Source organism: Lactuca saligna, chromosome 9, assembly GCF_052625555.1.
Source record: "Lactuca saligna cultivar CGN05327 chromosome 9, ASM5262555v1, whole genome shotgun sequence".
In the NCBI taxonomy this organism is placed as follows: domain Eukaryota; kingdom Viridiplantae; phylum Streptophyta; class Magnoliopsida; order Asterales; family Asteraceae; genus Lactuca; species Lactuca saligna.
Window position 1 is genome coordinate 43114389 of NC_136425.1, and position 19832 is coordinate 43134220.

At 29.2% G+C, this 19832-nt stretch overlaps 1 protein-coding gene and 1 non-coding gene across 2 annotated transcripts; one reads left to right on the forward strand and one right to left on the reverse strand.

The window, feature by feature from the left end:
* Positions 1-392: 392 nt before the first annotated feature.
* LOC145019104 (small nucleolar RNA R71) lies at positions 393-499 on the reverse strand. The gene has a single exon (XR_013667422.1). It is a non-coding gene; the product is annotated as a small nucleolar RNA R71 (small nucleolar RNA).
* Positions 500-6692: 6193 nt separating this feature from the next.
* On the forward strand, positions 6693-19178 carry LOC145013980 (nudix hydrolase 3-like). The gene is made up of 21 exons (XM_078972328.1): positions 6693-6816; positions 7283-7447; positions 12436-12513; positions 12696-12792; positions 12915-13048; positions 13281-13362; positions 13453-13539; positions 13684-13790; positions 13946-14117; positions 15175-15401; positions 15476-15557; positions 15660-15725; positions 15815-15892; positions 16077-16172; positions 16315-16421; positions 16556-16724; positions 16825-16908; positions 16992-17086; positions 17225-17315; positions 17395-17541; positions 18861-19178. Exons 1-21 carry the CDS (start codon positions 6725-6727, stop codon positions 18918-18920), a joined length of 2316 nt encoding a protein of 771 aa, XP_078828454.1. The 5' UTR covers positions 6693-6724; the 3' UTR covers positions 18921-19178.
* Positions 19179-19832: the final 654 nt, after the last annotated feature.

Below are 19832 nucleotides of genomic sequence, written 5' to 3' on the forward strand. Positions count from 1 at the left end.
GTAAAGATGGAGGATATTGCATATATTTCCATTGAGGAATACAAGAAGAGGATGTGTGAGGATACCAGACCATGTTTGTGCAACCCACCATTCCGACGACAACAAACATTGAGTTGAAGGGTCACATACTCACCCAACTGAAGGACATCCCATTCTATGTGAAGGATCACCTAGATGCCTATAAACATATTGACGAGGTCAACAACATAGCCGACTACTTCAACATTCCAAATTTTCCATGCGAGACTGTGCTACTTAGGATGCTACTGATTACATTCAAGGGTTCTGCAAAGGATTAGTTGAAAGAACTTCCCCCAGGATCAATAAACACATGGCCAAAAATGCGTGAAGAGTTCATTCAGCAGTTCTCCCCCCTCCCCCTGAAGGTCTCAAAGTTAAAGAAAGCAATCGCCAATTTTGAACAGCAACGGGGCGAATCACTTTATGAAGCATGGGAAAGATACAAAGGCTTTCTGAATAATTGTCCCTAGAATAACATCAATGTGCAATAGGAAGTCTCCATTTTCTACGATGGGCTAAATGTGACAACCAGGTAGCTCCTCTACTCCCAAGGACCACTCACGAAGAAAGCACCAGCTGTGATAAAGGGGTTGATTGAAGAATTCTCTAAACACTCAAAAGAATATCATAATCCTCAAAATAACACGACTCGAGGGACAGTGAATATAGCTACAGATGATATGGAGGTGGTAATAGCCAAGTTGGAGAGCATGGATCGTAGGATGAAAAAGATAGACTAATCCATGCATGCCGTTCGTGTGGGATATGATAACTGTAGTGTTCTGCATCTTACAATAGATTATAACCTTGATGAGAACGGAAATCGGAAAGCCTAAGTGTGTTATTCAAGCAGAGACAACTTTGATGAAGATAGGAGGAAACCTAAAAAGGAATGGATATGATATGAGGAATACAAGAAGGGTAAGGAAGAGAAGTTCAATACAAAAATCTAGAGGGTTCTATCAAAAAGAAGAACCGGTGCCAGAAAAGAAGATAGATCTTGAAGCAATGCTCATTCGTTTTGCATCTGCATCAGAGAAGATGCATAATTAAATGGATGCGACAATAAAAGATCAATAAGCTATGATGAGAGATCAGTAATCCCTTATGAGGAATCAGCAAGCTTTAAACCTCAACATCGAGAAGCAACTCGGGAAACTTGCAAAACAATTCAACGAACGGTCACCTGGTGGACTTTCGAGCAACACCGAGCAAAATCCAAGAGCGGAAAATATAAATGTTGTAACAACAAGGAGTGGGAAATTTCACTCCTTTAACACCAATACCTAATGAATATGTAAAGGTTATGCGGGAATTAGGATGAGAGAACCGGATATCACACTCAGACAACCAAGCACATCATGTTGAAGAGAAGAACATGATGTGTTCTTCGACTAAAAAGAATAAAAATCTTCTGATAAAGCCATATCAGTCTCCATTTCCATTCCTAAGACGAGCTATACGAAAAAAAAAAGTATAAGAAGTATCTAGAGCATATCAAGGCCGTAGAAATCAACATTCCATTCATTGAGGCGGTGTCTCAAACGCCAAAGTATGTCAGGTTCTTAAAGGACCTTCTCACTAATAGAAAGAATATGGAGGAGGCATCTAAGGTGGTTTTGAACGAAAATTGCTCAGTGATGTTGAATAAACTACCAAAGAAGATGGGGGGCCCGAGAAGTTTAACTTTCCCATGTTAATTCGAGAACTTGGCTACAAGTTATGCATTGGCCAATTCGGGAGCTAGTGTAAACCTTCTGCCTTACTCATTTTTCAAAAAGTTGAATCTTCTAGAACCGAGGCTTATTCGTATGAAAATTCATCTAGCTAACAAGACAGTGACATTTCCAAGAGGGATATGCGAGCATCTACTTATGAAAGTCGACAAATCCGTGTTTCCTATAGATTTTATTGTGCTAGATATGGAACAAGATTATTAAGTGCCGCTAATCCTTGGAGGACCGTTTCTAAGCACCACTCGAGCCCTAGTGGATGTGAGAGAGTCCAAACTCACTCTATGGGTAGGAGAAGATGTCGTCACCTTTGGATTTGATCGATCAATGTAACATTCAAGATCTAGTGATAATGCAATCTCCTTGGTGGGTATGGTTGATGAGTTGTTAGAAAAGGAATTAGCGAGTTGGCAAGGATATAGTTCAATGGAATTCACGTTATTATTAGAGGGGGACGTTGGTGCAAATAAAGACCTACAAGAGTTGGAGAAGTTGATTAAAGGAATTATAGTTGAAAAATGTATAAAAAAACTCTGAAGAAGAAACATGTCGTGTGTAACACCTGCGTTTCCAGGCTAGGTATTATTGTTGATGTAATAGTCTAGGTTAACCCTTGTAACTCTTTTTGAAGTATTAATAATGAAATATTTGAGTATTATGTGAATTATGTGTTTATTTTCTTAACTATTATACTTTAATGAATTAAGAATAAAATAAGCGTCAAATTTAAAGTGTGAGATAAGCCCGATATCTTTGCATGAAGATGTAGTGGTAGAAACAAGGATTCCAGAGATATAAAGAATGTTGAAATCCGAGTTATAACGAAGAAGTTATGACATGTCGAAGTTTCGCGACAGAACTGGCGACGCTGAATGACGTAAAAAGTAAAATATATGTTAGAGTGATATTTAACCTTAGTGATATCAACGAAAGTCGTAGAGTTCGTTAAACCGAGAGCGTGCATAAAAAGAACGCCCAAATCTAACATCATATGAGGAAGTTATGATTTTCCGAAGTTTCGACTCAGCAGTATGCAGCCCGAATACTCGTTTTGAGATCAAGCGGTTTTTAGCCGAAACAATCTAAACGAGAATCGAAGATCTCGTTAATAGTAGTGAAACGTTAAAAAGACAGGAGAAAATGGATGTCAAATGAAGATGTTATTAATTTATAACGGAGTTTTCCTGTCCCGGCCTACTAAAAATAAATAAATAATAATAAAGTCAAAATTAGCCGACGGAGTCTAAATGAAAGTTGTAGAGTATAGTCTCACCTACACGGAGATATAAATAACATCGAAAACGGAGTTCGTATGAGGAAGATATGAATTTTTGAAGTTTATTAAATAATTAAAATATTAAATTTAATTATAAATTCCGATATTATCCAAAGGGGGGGGGGGGGGGGGGGGGGGAGTCAGCGACCCTATCCGGGTTACACCCAGCGTAACTAGGATTTACGCCCAGCGTAAATCGAGGATCCAACCCCCTATAAAAGGAAGTCGAGGCTGCCGAGTTTCAGTTGCTATTTTCTTTCCTTCTCTAGCGTTTTTACCTTGTTTTGCGTGCAAGAAATATTCCGAAGCCCCGGTATCATTCCTGAGACCCAAAGCTAGTCCTGAAGCCCCAAAGATTCCGAGAAGTAAAATTTCCGAGCCGAAGCTCTGCCCACGAGGAGCCCGGTTTTTGTGAAGGTCTTCCAGATCTGCCGAAGAATGCTACTTATACAAACCGTAGTACTGTCCGATCATCTTCTGATCAAGTGAGTGTGTAGTCACTTTGATATATATATATATATATATATATATATATATATATATATATATATATATATATATATATATATATATATATAATCATTAATTACCGTTAGGCCAAATTCCCCTTTTTATATATATATATATATATATATATATATATATATATATATATATATATATATATATATATATATATATAAAAAGGATGGTTTGTGTTCAAACTGAAAACTCATACATAACCATAACAACCTTTTTTGTAATTTACTTTAATAAATTTAATACTAACAGTATTATAAATATATTCTTGATATTAATGAATTTGATGATTATAGTATTATAAATATAATGTCATTATGTTTTTAATGATATAACTAGGATTTTACATGGTGTATGTTGCGATGATAATAATAGATTTACATAAAATATAAAATAACTCTTTCAATGGCATTATAAGTTTTGGAGGACTTGGGTTGTTAAACCACAAATATCAAGGATCAAAATCATACATAAAAACTTAGGAGGACTTAAGTTGACAAAACACAAAAATCAGTGACCACATAGATGTACAAGAAAAATGCTTAAATATAAGCACGAAAACCTAAAATTTTACGTAGAAACATAGATAAAACCGGTGGATATGAAAATCAAATTATATATAGTATGGAGGGTAAACATGAAAGTTTAGAAAATGAAGGGTGTATAAGGTTGCGACGATAATAATATATTTAAGAAGGAAACTAAGGGGTGAAAGTGATATATTATACAATAAAAATCAGATTATATACAAATTATATATACTATGGGGTAAACTCGAAAGTTAAAAAATGGAAGGGATGGAAATGACAATTTAAAAAGTTTTTAAAAGTTAAAGGGTGTAAAAGCATAATCTTGAAAAGTTGGGGATATAAAGTATTCATATACAAACTAAAAGGAGAAAAGTGATAGAAATAAATAGTATAGGGACTAAATATTGAAAAGAAAAGTAACCACCGACTTTCCTTTTTAGTGTTATATATATATATATATATATATATATATATATATATATATATATATATATATATATATATATATATATATATATATATATTGTTAGGCTAGATAACATTCCTTAACATCTTGCAACATTATATTTTTAGATAACTTCTCGTTCTTAACATTTGGTATAGAGTGATAACACTTCTAATACTTTATTTTTTTTTCAAATTTAGTTAAATATTATAACCATCAAATTTCAAATGCAATGAGATAGAGAGAAACTTCAATCTATACCATTTAAAGTGTTTCAAGAAGCATAAAATGAATGATTTTGTCAATTAGACATTTTACCACTTTATATATATATATATATATATATATATATATATATATATATATATATATATATATATATATATATATATAAAAGTAATTTCATCTCATTGGAACCCATTTAATCATAGAACATCAAAAGATATGGGTTCATGGATGCTTGCAAACTCGACAAAACTAGAAGGGATCGAATTTAATCCTTAAAGTAAGAAGAATTGATCGATCGATCGTCAAATCCGCAAACATCACCGTGAAATCATCTAAATCCAGCACACATGCTCCACTCTTATTGCTCTCCAAAACATTCAACAACCTCTTGAAGAAAATCACGTCGCACCTCCTCTACCGATATTAGATCTACATCGACACCTTTCTCCAATCACAACCAAGTTCCTGCTTCTCTCTCCTATCGTTACCTCCGTAGTGTCTTCTCCTTGGCGAGTCCCCTAGCAAGTGCTAGGGGGCGGTGTTCTATATCCATAAAGAGCCTTAGCGAGGGTGTATAGCGAGTCCACCTCTTCTAGCCTTATATTCTTTGACGATAAATTTAATATTTTAAAATGTTAAAGTTAAAGTGAAAACTATATTGTGTTTTTATGGGAAAAAACTCTTTTAAAAAACAAAAGTATAAATGGAAAGTTCATTAGATCATCCGTTATACCCACCACATACCATATATGTGGTGGGTGCCACATCAGCACCACATTCTTCTACCACTAACATGGGATACCTACCACTAACTTACTACTTCACCTTATTTTTTTTATTTAAATTAAATTCAAAAATACATTAAAACACAATAACATATTTTTTTTAATTAAATTTAATTCAAACACACAATAAAACATATATATATATATATATATATATATATATATATATATATATATATATATATATTATATTATTAAACTAGCTTTTTATTTAATAAAACAAGATTACATTAAATTAAAACTAACAACATTAAAAAAAACATAAAAAAACCTTAGAAAATACAACCACAAACAACTTAAAACTACTTTTTAAACCTTATTTTACTCACTACTTTTTAAACCTTATTTTACTCACTACATTTTGGGCACTCTCTTAATATTCGCAAAACTTCAACGTGTTTAAACGATGTGTGTTTCGTGTCTTTATATTGGTTTATGGCCACCGCAAACGGGTCGTTTTCATGTACGTTGTTTATAATAAAGTTATAAATACCACTGAATTCAATGCATTTAACTCTCATATCGCAATACTTCGAACATATTTCATCAACACTACGATTTTGGCAACCCATTAATTCATGAAAAATGTTTCCAACCTTTATCCAAAAATTAGGACGCGTTACTTAGTCTTCTAAAACCGCTACTCATGCTCGTGCTAAGTTTTCTTCTTCATTTTCTCCCCAATTCATCCTTTTAGGAAACATTGGTTTTGGAATAATGTAAAAGAAATATGTGATTTTGTGAGAAAAGAAAGAAGAAAGTGAGTGAATATGTTTAATAGAAAGTGTGGTATTTATAGAAGAAAGTTAATATGTTTGAAAGGTAAAAAAGAAAAAATAAATAAATAATACCATTGCAATCCAAAAGTAGCCGTTGCAGTATCGAGCCAATAGAAATGCCCGTTTGATTTCGTGGTACACACAACGAACGAACACGACCATGATCGACCATGACCGGCCGAGACGATGTGCATGGTCGTGATCGTGGTCCACGTATATCACGATCGACCTCGTGCTATGTATACCGTATGGCCTTACATATTGGAGAGGTTAAAATAAAATTTTGATGATTGATATGATAAGGGGTATAGTTGGAAATTGAGGGTGTGCGCATGCCTATAAGTTCAGCTTAATCGTATACTAAAATAAGCACACAATAAAAAAGGCAAAGCAAAGTAAAACACTAAAATGATGGGAGATCGCGATGAGCAGCATGAAGAAGGTCGACGCTTTGACATCTGCACTAAAGCCGGTCTGGAAACTGGTATTTCAAAACCCAGGTCGGATTTGTTGCTAAATTAATAATCTTTTGATCAATTTTTCGTTTTCGAAAGTAACCCGATGTCAAAATAGTGTGACGTGATCACAATTTTCTATCGTGACCAGTTAAACATTTGGTTCGTGTTTCGTTACTCACTAATAAGAAACTGAGAAAAGGGAATGATTCTCAATTTCAATAGTTGTGTGATTACTGGGGTTTGGATTACAGACTAGAACGTTAGACAAGTTGTTCATGCATGACATACAACTACGATGATTTTGTAACATACTCCATATATATATCAAGGTTGAATTTTATAACTCATGATAGGTTTGACCTTTATTTTATTCAACACACTGTCTGTCACAGTTATATTTCTTATTTACGTAACTTTTTTTGGGTAGTTTTTCAGTTCTTAAACACTTTATAAACTGTTTGATATGAAATTTCTTGGGATATTTATTCAATGATCAAACATTGTACAGAAGCGTCGTCCACAAAGATGAGGATTATCACCGAGGTGTTCACGTATGGATTTTTGCTGAAAGTACACAAGAACTACTTCTACAAAAACGTGCATGGCCTGGATTATGGGATATCTCTAGTGCAAATCATGTATCTGCTGGAAGCACATCCCTTGTCACTGCCAGGTAGATTATCAGATGCTACCGAAACTCTTTTTTAAAGTGTGCTATTATAGGTACCCAATTATATTTATATGTGACACCCCATTTTTAAGTCGTGACTATTACAGTTTAAGAATTTCACAGTTTTTCCTCACCTTTAGAGCTAGGTACTTTATATTTCCTGTCCCGAGACACAAGTCCATACATACATGTACTATTAGCCGAAACTTTGTGAGATCATGATTTTCTTAATTTCTTTGAACATATAATAATAAACTGTAAAATATGTAATACATAGACATAAAAAAACGTTCATGGACATGACATGAAACTAATTCAATGTATGGTTATAGTGAATAAATTACTCTTAACCGACATAACATGAATTCGATGTCCTGAAGATAACATGATTCGTCGTCCCAAGCATGTATCTTCATAATCAGATTTCAGTATCCACGCACGTGAAACAATGAAATAATTTCATAAACAAGCATGAATAAAATTCGGATCCTTGTATGAAACAACTTGCAAATTAAGCATCATAATAGCTCATGAAAATAACTGTAAATTTGATATGTATCTCAGTTATTCAAAATTCATGAATCTCACATGTTTGTCGAGGATATGGACCCGATCTATGTCAAAAGTTCTCCTACATTGTTAATAACTCCTAGTAAATATAGTAACTTAATATACAACTAGATGTATCTCTAAACACTCATCGGTTTATCGTCCTCAAGTTCGTAAATAATCCAAAAGTCTATATAATTCGTCATAGTTGGCAAATCATAAAATTATTGTATTTGACTAAATATTTTTCTCAAATAGTTTTAATACATTGATCCTCTAATAGTGCTTGTTGGAATGTATATTTTCAGTGATCAATGTATTACTATAATTTTTTATTATTTAATTGGCAATAAAATATTTCTAAAATATATCCTTAGCAAAATGCAAGTAAAACTTTTATGTTATATATATATATATATATATATATATATATATATATATATATATATATATATATATATATATATATATATATATATATATATATATACATGTTCAGATTCATTTGAGACCATTCTAATTTTGTGAGACCGTGAAACCAAATCTAAAAATAATTTTAAAATTCAAAATAAATGGAAAAATCCAAAAATTCTTTTTTTAAATATTATTTTCAGAACTTGAATTAACTAAAAAAAATCCCCCTTTTTTTTAAAAAATACGTGAAATATTCTAATAGAATATTACACTGACATATTCTAAAAAGTAATTTTAAAAAGCAAAATAAATGGAAAAATCTAAAAATTCATTTTTTAAATATTATTTTCGGAACTTGAATTAACTAAAAAAAATAAAAAAATCCCATTTTTTTAAAAATACGTGAAATATTCTAATAGAATATATTACATTGTACATATTCTAAAAAATGATTTTAAAATGCAAAATAAATGGAAAAATCTAAAAATTCCTTTTTTAAATATTATTTTCGGAACTTGAATTAACTAAAAAAAATAAATAAAAAAAATCCCGTTTTTTTTTTAAAAAAATGCGTGAAATATTCTAATAGAATATTACACTGTACATATTCTAAAAAATAATTTTAAAATGCAAAATAAACGGAAAAATCCAAATATTCTTTTTTTAAATATTATTTTCGGAACTTGAATTAACTAAAAAAGATTAAAAAAAAATACGTCTCACGGTCTTAAAAAATATAGGTGGTCTCAAATGAACCTAACCCTATATATATATATATATATATATATATATATATATATATATATATATATATATATATATATATATATATATATATATATATATATATATATATATATATAAAAGGTAGGTTCAACTATTCTAACTAACTATTATGGGAATATCGTACGCTATGAAAATGATAAAGAAAACATGTTGTTTGATAATATAAATACGTTTAATCTTACATAACTATTGTCATTAACACGCATTCTCACTAATTAAATCGTCTATAAGGTTATTATACATTTATTATTATTATTTTCATTTCTATTAGAATGTTATCAAAATGTTTTATTGGATCGTATTCTGTCAGGATGAAAATGAGTGAAAAAAATGTGTGAGAGCAAAAAAAATAAAAATTATAATAAGCGAGAATACATGAAAACGATGATATTTTTGTAAGGTTGAACGTATTTGCATTGTTAAACAACTTATTCTTTTAGTAATTCTCATAGCATACGATATCCGCACAATAATTAGTTACAACAGAATAACCTAAGCATATATATATATATATATATATATATATATATATATATATATATATATATATATATATATATATATATATATATATATATATATATATATATATCGTCCTTAATAAATGAAAGTTTTTTTTGCCACATGTCAATCTCTCATGAGTTTTGACACTTATCATTTTATGGTATTTTTGAAATAAATATTATCCACTTGTCAATTTTTGATTTGTTTCAAATTTTAAAATTAAAATCATAGTTATATATGTAAAGTATTAATTATCATATATATGATATTAAATTTCAATAAATATGTTGTTTTTTTTTTTTTTAAAAAAAGTTGTACATTAAAAAATATTTTTTGTCTACACTTTAATTTAACGTTTACTCTTTTTTTAAATCAACCCGTGGAATATACGGGTCTCACAATTAGTGTGTGTGTGTGTGTATATATATATAACCAAAATAAGAAAATTATAATTCTTTTTCTTTTTTTTTTATGAAAATTCCGTTAACACAGTACATAAATCCAGAAACAACCACTTTTTATAATATCATAACTTCAACACCATAATTAAATATATTTTGTTGCGGTAATTAAGTAAACGAAAAATAAGAGACACACACTCCAAATTCTTTCACTAGATTAAATGGTGCATTTTTTCCTGAACGCAAACTCTGCCGGTAGTAGACTAATTACAAAACAGGTCCTTGCAGTTCCAATTTAATTAGGACTAATTACATAAATGGTCTCTAGGTTTCCTAGATTCTGGTTTTTGTCATTTAACATTTTTTTCGTATCATAATTAAGTCCTATGGTTTAAATTTCCTATAGGTTTGGTCACTTACCCATATGAAACGATTTTTATATTTTTTTTCATTTTATATTATATTTTCCTTTAACTAATTTTAATATAAAAAAAAAAAAACAAAACAAAACAAAACAAAACAAAAACAATACTCCACCCCATCGCATCCCAACCCACACACATATGCGAGTCGCTTGTGATCATTCTATCACTTCTATTTACTTCGGCTATGTTTTGCGTACTAGCTGTTAGATGAAAAAACTATCTGATAGTTGGGAAGCTAACTGATAAAAATGATGTTTGATAAAACTAATTGAAATTAAAACTAGCTGAAATATATAAAATATATAAAATGACATTTAAGAGTATTTGTTTTTATAATTAATTAAGAGATATATTTGGAAATTTTTAAAAAAACTCTTAAAAAACTAGTCTAAGTAGCTTTTCAAAACGCTAGCTTATAGGCTATTTTTTGGTTTGCCAAACACAACAACATAAAAAAAAACTCGAAAAATAAACTAGCTGTGACGTGTCAAACATGACCTTCAAGTCCACCGCCACCTCCAACAACATATATCCATTTAAAACTATAATTAAGATAACTTGTTCACTAATTTTAAACGAACATATCTTAATTTTTTAATTTAAGAGCTGTAAAATATATTGTTATCCTTTATATCAATTAACAAAAATATATAATCTAAAATAAAGAAGGTTTAAATATATTGTCCTTCTAAATTGAAAAACTAAACTATTCCAATAGGGATAAAACTGATACAACGTAAGAAGAAAAATATATTCTAAAATTACGTATCTTGTTTTTATTTTAGTGCCAAAATAAATTTTTTTTTTTTGTTTCATTTTAGATCCAAAACTATACATTAACGTAATATATTTTCAATTAACTATAAACCATATAAAAAGTCATGTATAGCTCAAAATTAAAACTTATATAATATATAAACATAAATTTTATTTCTTTAATATCTCAATAAATTATAAATACACAAAATAGAAATATTTAGACCTAAATAAGATAATAAACTGTAATGAAAAAAATATTTTAATCATCATAAATTCCGTACTAATGATTTTTTACTGAAAAAAATATTAGTCTTGTGACAATTTCGTTAAGTCTTATAAACGTAAATGATCATAAGTGCAAATTACATTTTTATAAGGGGTACATGAATTTGTCATATTAATTCTTAATTTTTAAAATGTTGATATGTTAGAAGTTTGAATCAAAGTAGGTCCTTTATATATTCTTTTTGAAGTTTAGTTTCGGCCCCCTGACTATAATAAGATATGTGTTTTGCCCGGTATTGGTTAAATAACTTAACATAAAGGAATGATTATAAACAAACATAAACCAATAACATAAACATAAAGGAATGATTATAAACAAACGTAAACGAATAACATAAACATAATAACTAAATATCATGAACCTAAAATGAAATAAGAATAAATAAAACAAGAAAAGTAAACGAAATATTTAATATAACTCATGTGGTTAAGCCATATTAATAGGATAACCAAAGCCCGAATAATAAGAATGATGATTATTAGTTGAAAAATAAAATAATATAAAATACAAAATATTATTAAAGAATTAATAATAATAATAATTAATATTAAAAAAATGAAAACATTCATAGAAAAAATCTAATAACAATAATTATAATAAAAGAAAAAAAACAACAAAAATAAGAATAAGCAAAAGACAATAAAAAAACAAAATAAGTAGTGGTGGGGTCCAAATAACCCAGCTCACAATGAGCAAAAATCATAATCACAAACGAAATGCAACTCACAAAATGATTGTCAATACTTGAACCCTTGACCATTGAACCAACTTAGATGAGAATCTTTATTCATATGCTATATGTGTCAAATGTTTATTTTACACTACAAATTTATGGCTATATGATTTGAAAATGTTGTATGATTTCAGGAGAGGGCTTCTAGAAGAGCTTGGTCTAAGCCTTCCAAATGATGCTTTTGAATTGCTATTTGTTTTCCAGCAAGAATGGTACACCGTCTATGTAATTAGTATGTTTGTTTCATGTATGTGTAGGTCACCAAATGTGAAAACATGAACCTTTTGTGATACATGAAATCTTAGATCATAACAAATTTTCATAGTGAACATTTTTTTTAAGATTACTACAATTGTTTTTGAAGTGCTATTATTGACTTTGAATTTGGTTGTAGTGATACAAATGGTGAGAAGTTCATCAATAATGAATTTAATGATGTTTATCTTGTGACAACACTAGCCCCAATTCCGTTGGAAGCTTTTACTCTTCAGGTAATGTTTTGTTTAATTATACCAAAGTAGCAAATGGGACATGCATGCCCATCTATACTTGTAAACCTTACATGCTCATTTTTTAACAATTAGTTATGTACATAAATTCTTTTTCCATGTAGGAATCTAAAGTTTCAGCTGTCAAATATATCTCAGTTCAAGAGTATAAGCACCTACATGTTAAGGGAGACCCTCAATATGTACCCTACAATTTTCATGGACAATATGGTCAACTTTTTGACATAATTACCGAAAGGTATATATTTATGCATTCATAGAAGCACTTTCGTATAGTTATATGCATACATAAATAGTTTTCAAATCATAATTCACATCATGTATCATAATATTGAGTTAAAGCATGAATTTGGAATTCGACATAAAGGAAATATATTTTGAACTAAAGCATATTTATATTATGTTACCACCAAGTTGGATGAAATTTAAATGAAATCATTAAATTAATATTGGGCTGGAAATCTTTATAGGTACCAAGACAATGTCGAAGCAAAATGTTTAATTCTGCAAAAGAAGCTTAATCGTTATGCTTCTATCTCAGTTGATGCAGAGGTTGTGTTTCCTTTTTTGTTTTTTTGTTTTTTTTTTTTCAGTATTGATTAAAATTTGAATTAGGAATTTAATTAAATTTTTGTATGGCAGTTGACCGATCTCAATGAGGAGGACAAGGAAGTTCTTGTTTTAATCATTCAAGCTGCGAGATTAATGGATGATATATTCTATAACCAGGTCTAATTTATGAACTTGTACATATATACATAGTTGTTTATAAATATGTAACTACTTTATTGCATGATGACCGATTCACATGCTAGTTTAGATAATAACAAATTAGTAGATTTCATTTTCCTTTTATTTTTTTCTTTGAATCAGGCTTGGTACAGCAATGCATCTTTAAGGGAATGGTTAAACCAGCAAAGTCAATTATCTGAGTTTGACATGTTAAAATTGAAGTATTATTTGATAAATAAGTGTCCATGGTAAGATTATGCTCATATAAGTATTGTAGTGTCTCTCCTATTAGATATTTTCATATAGTAAATCCACCACTTTGTAAAAATTATGTCATTTAATCAGAAAAACAAAATTAACCTCTATTTCTTATATATCAAAGTTAAGTTGATTTTTTTGATAGGTCGTCTCTTGATGAAGATGAAGCATTTTTGACAACTGCAGACTCTGCAGTGAAATTGCTTCCAGAAGCAACAAGGAAGGTGGTTGGTTGGAAAGGTCTAGAATACAAAGCTGCATTTCCCCTAGTGAAACCACCTGGTGCCAGCTTTTACCCTCCAGACATGGATAAAATGGTAATTTCTTTCTATGTTACCATTCTACTTTGATATAATTTTTTATTAAGGCATAATACTTTGAAACGTATTTCCACCTATAGCATGTACTTTCAAAGTATTTCTTATTAGGGGCATTTAATTTTGAAAAATCTATTCAAGTGAAAATTGATTTCTATTCAGACAAAATTGTTATACTTGGGTTAATTTTTCAAAGTATAATTCTATAATAGGAACAAATGAAAGTAGGATGATATAATAAACAAATAAATGAAAATACATTAAGGTATTTTGTGATAGCATCCTACTTTAACTTCTTTCTATTTTTTTTCTTATTAAGGCATTTCAAATTATTTCTTATTAGGGCATTATACAGTGAAAACATACCAAATTATAACAATGAAAATGGTTTTGTTTTTGGATGACATTGCAATAACTAGATAGATTTTTCAAAGTAAAATACTCTAGTAGGAAGGAGTGAGAGTAAAATACTATGATAAACTATTTAATAGAAGTACATTGCTTTTTCTTGCATTTTGTTTATTACAGTATCCTACTTTCATTAATTTTAATTTTAACAATGTAATTTAATTTTATTTCTTATTAGGGCATGATACTTTGTAAAATCTATCCAATTAAATCAATAAACATTACTTCGTATGTAATTAGCATTACTACAACTTGGTACAATTTTCAAAGTACAATGTTATAACAGGAAGAAAAGAAAGCATGATGCAATAATAAACAAGTAAATGAAAGCAAATTGATATATCTTGCGTTTTGTATATTTTAGCATCATGGCTTCATTTATTTCTATTTTAGCATTGTACTTTCAATTATATCTTATTAGTGCATTATACTTTTAAATTATTTCTTAATTAGACATTATACTTTGAATAATTACCCACTAATAGTAGTGAACATTTCTTAATATTTTAGGTGACATTGTTATAAATGGTTAGAGTTTTCAAAGTACAAATGTTGTAATAGGAAGAAATGAAAGTAACATGATGTAATAAAAAAAAAGTAAAAGTGTATTGCTATATCTTGCATTTAACACTTTCTTAATCTTGGCAAGGAATTCGAATTATGGGTGAAAGGGCTCTCGGATGATGAAAAGAAAGACGCAACAAGCTTTTTCAGTGTTATTAGAAGGCATAGTGACTGTCATTCCAATAATATAGTAGTTAGCAGTAATCCCACAAGTGATCTCTATATCATCCCGTTCTCTCAAGAATATTTTTCCTTTCTTGCAAAAGCAGCTGAATTATTGCATAAAGCAGGGGATTTAACCACTTCACCTAGGTATTCTATACATTTTATTAAATCTTATTATATCTGTTAGTTCATACGTACAAAGTTAAGTCACATTTTTGTAGTTTGAAGAGACTATTACATAGCAAGGCCGAAGCTTTCCTCTCAAATGACTATTATGACTCTGATATAGCTTGGATGGAATTGGTCAGTGTACAATTCACTTTATTGTATATCAATATTTTGTAACTTGAGTTGTTTTTCTTATGTTAAATATGGTTGTAATTGTTTTTCTTTCATCCTCTTAAGGATTCCAAGTTGGATGTTACTATTGGCCCATACGAGACTTATGAAGATGTATTATTCGGATACAAGGTATTGTTTTTTATTCTTTTGTGCATCGTTCACTATGATTCATGGTAAAATAAAAATTCATCACCAAGGTTTTTGTGATTTTTCTTTAGGCGGCGTTTGAGGCATTTATTGGAATTCGGGATGATAAAGCAACTGCTCAACTTAAAATTTTTGGGGATCATTTGAAGGTACATTGTTGGATTAACTAATGATTAATATTACTTTGATTTTTTAGTTTATTTACAAGTCCTTAAGGCTGGGGAGAAGGGGTGATGTGGGCTAGCTCAAGGGTTGCTGAAAGCATAACCCTTTATTACTTTTCAACTTTGTTAGTAATACTTTTATTTAATTAAATAATTAAAGTACATGTAGGACTTGGAGCAAAATCTTCCAATGGACGACATGTACAAATCAGAAGATGTGACATTTGCACCTATTCGCATCATCCAACTTGTTTATAATTCAGGGGTAAGTTAATGTGACAAATGACGTGAATGCCCTCATTATAACCAGATAGCCCTAGAAAGCTTGTATAGTTCCACTTGTACATGTATGTGTTTTGTGAAAGTATTTTGTTAAAATATGAATTTCATTTATCATGTTAATGCAGGATGTGAAGGGACCACAAATTCTAGCCTTTAATCTTCCGAATGATGAGCGTATTGTAAAAGATCGTGGTACATCAATGGTCATGTTGAAGAATGTTTCTGAGGCAAAGTAAAGTGAACAATCCATGATTATATACTTAAATATATTTGAAATCATAAACATATGTGTTTATGATTGATTATATAGGTGTTAAAAGATAAATTGTGATAATGATATGATACTTAAACTTTTTTTCTATGTAGGTTCAAGCTAATTCTTCAACCTATAGCCGAGTTGTGTATTGTAAAGGAGCAACAAGAGCTAGTTGACTTTGACTCTTTTTTCACTCACACAATTTGTCATGAATGTTGTCATGGTATTGGACCACATACAATAACACTCCCTGGTGGTCAAAAGTCTACTGTGCGATTGGTTAGTTTTTCTAATTTAATCAGGAACTGAATGGAATCGTTGATTCCTTTATTTTTTTTCAATATGATATAATTGATTTTTTGTTTCCTCAATTAAACAGGAGCTACAAGAACTTCACACGACTCTTGAAGAAGCTAAAGCTGATATTGTTGGCTTGTGGGCACTTAATTTCCTTATTTCAAAGGTCAGTTAGTAAGGGGGTATAGTTCTCACTATCATATCGTCTTCAATAGTTTTCATGTTTGATTTTTTTATGGGGTTGACCAGGATTTACTTCCAAAGACCCTTGTAAAGTCCATCTACGTTTCTTTCCTTGCTAGCTGTTTTCGGACAGTACGTTTCGGCTTAACGGAAGCTCATGGGTAACGCAACTAATCAGTAAATTTATCAACTTTTCATCCATATATATATATATATATATATATATATATATATATATATATATATATGGCATGTTATATTTATATTTAGAGTGATGGATTATTATAAATGTATATCAGTAAAGGACAAGCACTGCAGTTTAACTGGCTACTAGAGAAAGGAGCGTATGTTTTGCATCCTGATGACACATTCTCCGTTGACTTTGATAAGGTGTGATTCCTTAAACTTTATGTTTTTTAATCAAAATATAATTTTCGTTTTAATAAATTGTTTCATGTGTTTGTAATAGATTGAAGGTGCGGTTGAAGGCTTAAGTAGGGAAATACTTACGATACAAGCCAAAGGAGACAAAGATTTTGCACAGAAGCTTCTGGAAAAATATGGTCAAATGACAGAACCTCTCACCACTGCTTTAGGAAAATTGGCAAATGTTGAGGTAAAATTTGACTTTATATATATATATATATATATATATATATATATATATATATATATATATATATATATATATATATAGGTAAGTTCAATTGAGAAAATAAAAAAGGTTGAATATGGGGGAATCATTCTTAGTCACTAATTTATTTTTACTGCAAAAACCTCCATTGTACTGGTGGAAATGGGAAAAGAATACACATGTGTTTTCCAACAAAACATATGTCCTTAAACTATGTTAATCATTACTTTAATATATACAAAAACATAGTTTTTTTTTTAAGTTTTTTTTAATTTTTAAGGAGCTATTTTTATTGAAAAAATATTTTTAAATATATCAAAATTCATAATTTTTTATTCTTTTCAAATAGATATCTATATTGATAAGTTTTAAGATAAATTAAAAATTTTATTTTTTAAAGTTTTAGCTAGTGTTATTAATAAGAGAATAGGAATGCATTAGATTTTTACCACTTTACATTCGTTATTCACTTATGAATTAAAAAATATATTTAATCTTTTTTTACACTTTAAGTATCATTTATACTACTTATTAATATATGAATAACAAATTAACTGGAACAAAAATCTGATAAATATTTTATTCATATATGACAATAAAATATGACGACAACTAATACATGTTTTATTCATATATAAATATAATATATGACGAAAGATGATGTAAAAAATATATCTTAAGTAAAAAAAAACTTTATTACGTGGTTATATGTATATATGAACGATACTCAAACTAAAAAAAAAAAAAAAAAAAAAAAAAAACCTTACGTTTTATTCATATGTGAATAACGAATGTACTGTAATAAATAACAAGAGTGAAACTCTATAAAAAATAATTTTTCTATTTTATCTTAAAATTATATCAATATGAATATCTATTTATAGAGAACAAAAATGTATGAATTTTGATAAATTTAAAATATTTTTTCGATAAAAATAACTTTCTAAAAATAAAAATAAAAAACAAAAAGAAGTATGTTTTTGGGTATACTAAGGTAATGATTAGCATAGTTTAAGGAAACATGTTTGGTTGGAAAACTCATGTGTATCCGTTATCTATTTCCGCTGGTACGCCTAAGTCATTTTGCGGCAAAATAAATGTATGACTGAGATTGATTTCCTAATTCTCAACTTTTTTTTTTCAGTTGAACCCTCATCTCTCTCTCTCTCTCTCTCTCTCTCTATATATATATATATATATATATATATATATATATATATATATATATATATATATATATATATATATAACTTTAATTGATTTACCTCCTTTTTATGTGTACCCATTTGATGAATTTACAGGTTCCTGTTGATATAGCACCAAATTTTCCAGTTGTTACCAAATTACTACACAACAATTAAACAATTGTTGTAGTGTTTCTTGATCTTGGATGTGATAATGGCTTTCTTTTTGGAAGTACATTCAGAATGGCTCTCATTGTTTTAATAAGGGTAAAAATTGTGTAGTGTTGTTATGTATTGTAAACTATATAATAAAATGGCTTTGTTCTTGGAAGGGCATTCATAATAGCTCTCATTGTTTTAATAATGGTACAAATTCTGTAATATTGTTTTGTATTGTAAACTATATAATAAAATGGATTTGTTATTAGAAGTGCATTCACACTGGCTCTCCTTGTTTTGATAAGGGTACAAATTGTGTAATATTTTTGTGTTGTGTGTTGTAAACTATATCATAAAATAGACTTGTTCCTTAAAGTACATTCACAATGGCTCTCATTGTTTTGATAAGGGTAAAAATTTTGTTTTAATGTTGTGTATTGTAAACTATATCGTAAAATGGCTCTGGAAGTACATTCACAATGGGTATCATTGTTTGATAAGGGTACAAGTTATATAGTAGTGTTGTGTATTGTAAACTATATTATAAAATGACTTTGTTCCTGGATGTACATTCACAATGGTCTCATTGTTTTGACAAGGGTACAAATTATGTTGTATTGTTATGTATTTTTAAACTGTATCATATGTAACACTTCTACTTTATACAACTGGAATTAACAATATTTTACATCATTTGCAGTGATGTCTTTGTCCAACGGAAATACAGTTAACTTTTTGCAATTTACAAACCAATCCTAATTCCAACTCAGGTGTTACAAAATTCAAAAGTCATAATGACACATTATAATACTAACAAAATGAACATAACAACCATTTTTTAATTGCTTCACTCCTTGCTAATCTGGGAGTCATCTAACTTCTTCAAATTTATCATATCTAAGGATAAAGGCAATCAACTCTAATATCAAT

What these genes read in the sequence shown, in the direction of transcription:
- LOC145013980 (XM_078972328.1), top strand. Translation starts at nt 6,725, where the DNA reads ATGATGGGAGATCGCGATGAGCAGCATGAAGAAGGTCGACGCTTTGAC. An exon ending in AACTTGTTTATAATTCAGGG is followed by an intron (nt 16,173 to 16,314) that starts GTAAGTTAATGT and finishes ATGTTAATGCAG; the next exon opens with GATGTGAAGGGACCACAAAT. An exon ending in TTAATTTCCTTATTTCAAAG is followed by an intron (nt 16,909 to 16,991) that starts GTCAGTTAGTAA and finishes GGGGTTGACCAG; the next exon opens with GATTTACTTCCAAAGACCCT.